Source organism: Takifugu rubripes, unplaced genomic scaffold, assembly GCF_901000725.2.
Source record: "Takifugu rubripes unplaced genomic scaffold, fTakRub1.2, whole genome shotgun sequence".
Lineage (NCBI taxonomy): Eukaryota > Metazoa > Chordata > Actinopteri > Tetraodontiformes > Tetraodontidae > Takifugu > Takifugu rubripes.
In genome coordinates this window covers 190001-195000 of record NW_021821643.1, presented here as the reverse complement: position 1 = coordinate 195000, position 5000 = coordinate 190001, and the positions used below count along the sequence as shown (strand labels likewise).

The window sequence follows — 5000 nt, the reverse complement described above, 5'->3', positions numbered from 1 at the left end:
TAGAAACGTGTAAAATAGTGTAAAAATGTGTAAAATGGTGCAAAAACGTGTAAAATGGTGTAGAAACGTGTAAAATAGTGTAAAAATGTGTAAAATGGTGCAAAAACGTGTAAAATGGTGCAAAAACATGTAAAATGGTGTAAAAACGTGTAAAATGGTGTAAAAATGTGTAAAATGTGTAAAAATGTGTAAAATGTGTAAAAATGTGTAAAATGGTGTAGAAATGTGTAAAATGGTGTAGAAACGTGTAAAATGGTGCAAAAACATGTAAAATGGTGTAAAAACGTGTAAAATGGTGTAAAAACGTGTAAAATAGTGTAAAAATGTGTAAAAATGTGTAAAATGGTGTAGAAACGTGTAAAATAGTGTAAAAATGTGTAAAAATGTGTAAAATGGTGTAGAAATGTGTAAAATGGTGTAGAAACGTGTAAAATAGTGTAAAAATGTGTAAAAATGTGTAAAATGGTGTAGAAACGTGTAAAATAGTGTAAAAATGTGTAAAAATGTGTAAAATGGTGTAGAAATGTGTAAAATGGTGTAGAAACGTGTAAAATGGTGCAAAAACATGTAAAATGGTGTAAAAACGTGTAAAATGGTGTAAAAACGTGTAAAATAGTGTAAAAATGTGTAAAAATGTGTAAAATGGTGTAGAAACGTGTAAAATAGTGTAAAAATGTATACAATAGTGTAGAAATGTGTAAAATGGTGTAAAAACAGGCAAAATACGGTAAAAACAGTGTGTGTGTGAGTGTGTGTGTGTGAGTGTGTGTCTGTGAGTGTGTGTGTGTGTGTATTTGAGTGTGTGTGTGTGTGAGTGTGTGTGTGTGTGTGTGTGTTGTGTGTGTGTGTATTTGAGTGTGTGTGTGTGTGTGTTTGCTCAGCTGCTTCATCACTGGTGTGAACAGGTTGTAAACTGAACCAGGACCATCGATCACGTTCGTCACTGATCAGACAGGTGAATTCATACAACTCAGGTGAATTTCTGTAAAAAGCTGCTTTTAAAGTTCTGTTTACGTGAGGAACCATCTGGACCAGAGTCCACTGAATTTAGCTCAATAATCCCATGATGCTCTTCCACCAGTGCTGTTGTTGACGGTCCACACTGATCAGAACCTGCCAACATCAAAGGTCCAGTCAGCTGGTTCTGGTCTAACTGGTTCAGTTTGGCCTCTCTTCCTCACAGGACTCCAGACTGATTGAGGACAACAGTGACGTGCTGCAGGGAAAGAGGACCAACTGGATCACCTGGGATCACCTGGACCGAGTCCACACATGTCTCTAGAGGTTCTGGCGGAGGTTCTGGCGGAGGTTCTGGCGGTCGGCCCGGCGACGCTCTGTTTGTTCACTGACCTACAAACTTGTTGCTGAGTCGACAAGTTGATTTAAGAAACACAAAGACGGCTACTGAGGCAGACACAAAGCATTCTGGGTAGTTGTGGCGTAAACACGTCCTGGACTCAGGTTCTTGATCCCTGACGGACCCGACCGGAGGTTCAGGTGTGACGTCTTCCTGCAGACTTAGAAACCTCAGTGCATCATGGGAAAGTTGTGGGAGGGAAGTGAGACGCCTCAGATGTTCTGAAGGATCTTTGGTTAAAGGAGAGACCTGTCTGCCTGTCTGTCTGCCTGTCTATCTCTCTGCCTGCCTGTCTGCCTGCCTGTCTGCCTGCCTGTCTGCATGTCTGTCTGCCTGTCTATCTCTCTGTGTGTCTGTCTACCTGCCTGTCTGTCTGCATGTCTGTCTGTCTCTCTGTGTGTCTGCCTGTCTGTCTGTGTGTCTGCATGTCTGTCTGTCTGTCTGTCTATCTCTCTGTGTGTCTGTCTGCCTGTCTGTCTGTCTGTCTGTCTATCTCTCTGTGTGTCTGTCTGCCTGTCTGCCTGCCTGCCTGCCTGTCTGTCTGTCTGTCTGTCTGTGTGTCTGTCTGCCTGTCTGTCTGCATGTCTGTCTATCTCTCTGTGTGTCTGTCTGCCTGTCTGTCTGTCTGCCTGTCTGTCTGTCTATCTCTCTGTGTGTCTGTCTGCCTGCCTGTCTGTCTGCATGTCTGTCTGTCTATCTCTCTGTATGTCTGTCTGTCTGCCTGCATGTCTGTCTGTCTATCTCTCTGTGTGTCTGTGTGTCTGTCTGTCTGTCTGCCTGCCTGCCTGTCTGCCTGCATGTCTGTCTGTCTATCTCTCTGTGTGTCTGTGTGTCTGTCTGTCTGTCTGTCTGTCTGTCTGTCTGCCTGTCTGCCTGCCTGTCTGTCTCTCTGTGTGTCTGTCTGTCTGTCTGCCTGCCTGCATGTCTGTCTGTCTATCTCTCTGTGTGTCTGCCTGCCTGTCTGTCTGCCTGCCTGTCTGTCTATCTGTCTGTCTGTCTGTCTCTCTGTGTGTCTGCCTGTCTGTCTGTCTGCCTGCCTGTCTGTCTGTCTGTCTGTCTGTCTATCTCTCTGTGTGTCTGCCTGTCTGTCTGCCTGCCTGTCTGTCTGTCTCTCTGTGTGTCTGCCTGCCTGTCTGTCTGCCTGCCTGTATGTCTGTCTGCCTGTCTATCTCTCTGTGTGTCTGCCTGCCTGTCTGTCTGTCTGTCTGTCTGTCTATCTCTCTGTGTGTCTGCCTGTCTGCCTGTCTGTCTGTCTGTGTGTCTGCCTGCCTGCCTGTCTGCCTGCCTGTCTGTCTGCCTGTCTGCCTGCCTGTCTGTCTGCCTGTCTGTCTGCCTGTCTGTCTGCCTGTCATGAACGTATTTTGAAACCAAACTGAAGAAATGAGCTCTTTCATTTTAACGAGCTGAAGATCAAATGAAGCTCAGGAATTTCTGCTGACTCAGAGACGGTTGATGTCTTGTTCTTCCTTTAATGATGAAGCTAAAAAAGGCAAATAAATTACGTTGGCAACATTGGACACAGTTGTCTGCCTGTTACACCATGTTCGTCTCCACACTTAAACCGTCTCTACCAGCTCAGACCTCCATCCTCATCACCACGTCCATCACCCTCTTCATCTTCATCCTCATGGACTGTCTTTGGCTTTCCTCCGGCTCCACGTGTCCCCTCGTCCAGAGACGATAATCCGCCTCAGCTGTCTACAGGTGGAACCCTCAGCAAACGGTGGAACATTTAAAGAACATTCTGCATCAGAATATAAACACACAGAAACAGGCTGATAACAAGTTGCATAGTTTGTTCATGTCCTTCCAATATGGAAAAGAGTCTCGCTCAGCCAAAAACACGAAGCTTGACTACACATAAATACTTGGTCTTTATTGAAAAGTGCTGCTGAGGTTTTCCCCCTACAGGAAACAGGAAGTGTGGCTGGCGCCTCTATGAGCAGCCGCACTCCTCCACGATCATGTTGTGGATGTCTTTCTTGATGATCTTCTGCTCTTCGTTGTAGTAGAGCATGGACATGGCGCGCAGACGGGTCGGCACGCAGCACGATCGCATGTTCTGGAACGGCCCGTAGCCTCGCATGCGATAATGGTTGATGACCGCCGAGTGGAAGGACAGCGACGACCCGCCGAGGCTGGCCACGTGGTTCGGGCATTCTCCTTCGCAGTAGTTGGCATGGTAACCAGATGGAGCGATGATCCAGTCGCTCCATCCGATGTCTCTGAAGTTGACGTAAAACTGCCGTTTACAGCAGACGTGGACTTTGCCGTCACACTCCAGCCCCCGTTTGACTCGTCGCTGAGCCGGATCCTCTCCAGATCGTAGAACCACCATGAGGAACGGCCGGTGAGACTGGTCGCGCGGTCCAGCTCGGGCCGCGCCGGCTGGTGCCAGGATCGGTGAGAGTCCGCCGTCCACGCACGGTGAGCACGAGACGCGCAGGCGGAGCGACGGTTGGCCGCTGTCCAGCAGCGCCTGGACACTGCGAGTGACATCAAACGTGTGCCAGCCGCTGCGACGGCCGTCGACCATCTTCTCCGAGATGTTCTCCTCCACCACGTCTCCACCAACTCTGTCCAGCTGCAGCGTCACTTTGCCTTTTGCTCGGCTTCCCTTTGAAACATTGAGGAAGATCCAGATGTTCGCCTGCTGGACCAGGGACGAGCTGCCGCCCTCCTCTGAGATGTCAAAGGTCACTGTGTTCGGCAGGTCTCCTGTAGCACAGAAGAAAATTAGCATGTTAGCTTCATCAAATCATGAATCTGGGATGTGAGTCCATGAAAGCCAGACACCCAGAACCAGAACCAACACTGTAAACCTCCCTGAACCGCCTGTCCAAGCCCAGTGACAAGAATCACGCGTGATTCAGAGAGACAGACCGTGAGTTCCAGACTCAGCATCTCCATAGCAACCCACAACATAAAAACAGTAACCAATTAAACCAGTTGAACAATTAAAGAAGTGGAACTCATGAGTACCAGTGTGTAAGTAGAGAGTAATCTATTACTGTAGCAGGTCAACAGGTCAACAGGTCCTAAAGCCCCTGGGAGGACATCTGCTGTCCATCACTCTACCAGATAGACTATAAAGGACAGACAGACAGGCAGGCAGGCAGACAGACAGGCAGGCAGGCAGACAGACATGCAGACAGACAGGCAGGCAGACAGACAGGCAGACAGACAGGCAAGCAGACAGACAGGCAGGCAGACAGGCAGACAGACAGGCAAGCAGACAGACAGGCAGGCAGACAGACAGGCAGACAGACAGACAGACAGACAGGCAGGCAGACAGACAGGCAGGCAGACAGACAGACAGACAGACAGACATGCAGGCAGACAGACAGACAGACAGGCAGACAGACAGGCAGGCAGACAGACAGACAGGCAGACAGACAGGCAGACAGACAGGCAGGCAGACAGACATGCAGGCAGACAGACAGACAGACATGCAGGCAGACAGATAGACATGCAGGCAGACAGGCAGACAGACAGACAGACAGACAGACAGACAGACAGACAGGCAGGCAGACAGACAGGCAGACAGACAGACATGCAGGCAGACAGACAGGCAGGCAGACAGATTTGGCTCATGTGCACTTTGATGTGATGGGAAACATTAGAGGAGGAAGCGACGATAACA

The 5000-nt window shown here is 48.8% G+C and overlaps 1 protein-coding gene across 1 annotated transcript in view; it reads right to left on the bottom strand.

Annotated features, from left to right (window-relative positions):
* Window positions 1–3218: 3218 nt before the first annotated feature.
* Window positions 3219–5000, bottom strand: part of inhbab (inhibin subunit beta Ab) — a 7842-nt gene continuing 6060 nt past the window's right edge. The window contains exon 2 of the mRNA XM_029832344.1: window positions 3219–4075. Within this exon, the coding sequence (XP_029688204.1) occupies window positions 3294–4075 (782 nt within the window). The 3' untranslated portion in view covers window positions 3219–3293. The remainder of the gene's footprint in view (window positions 4076–5000) is intronic.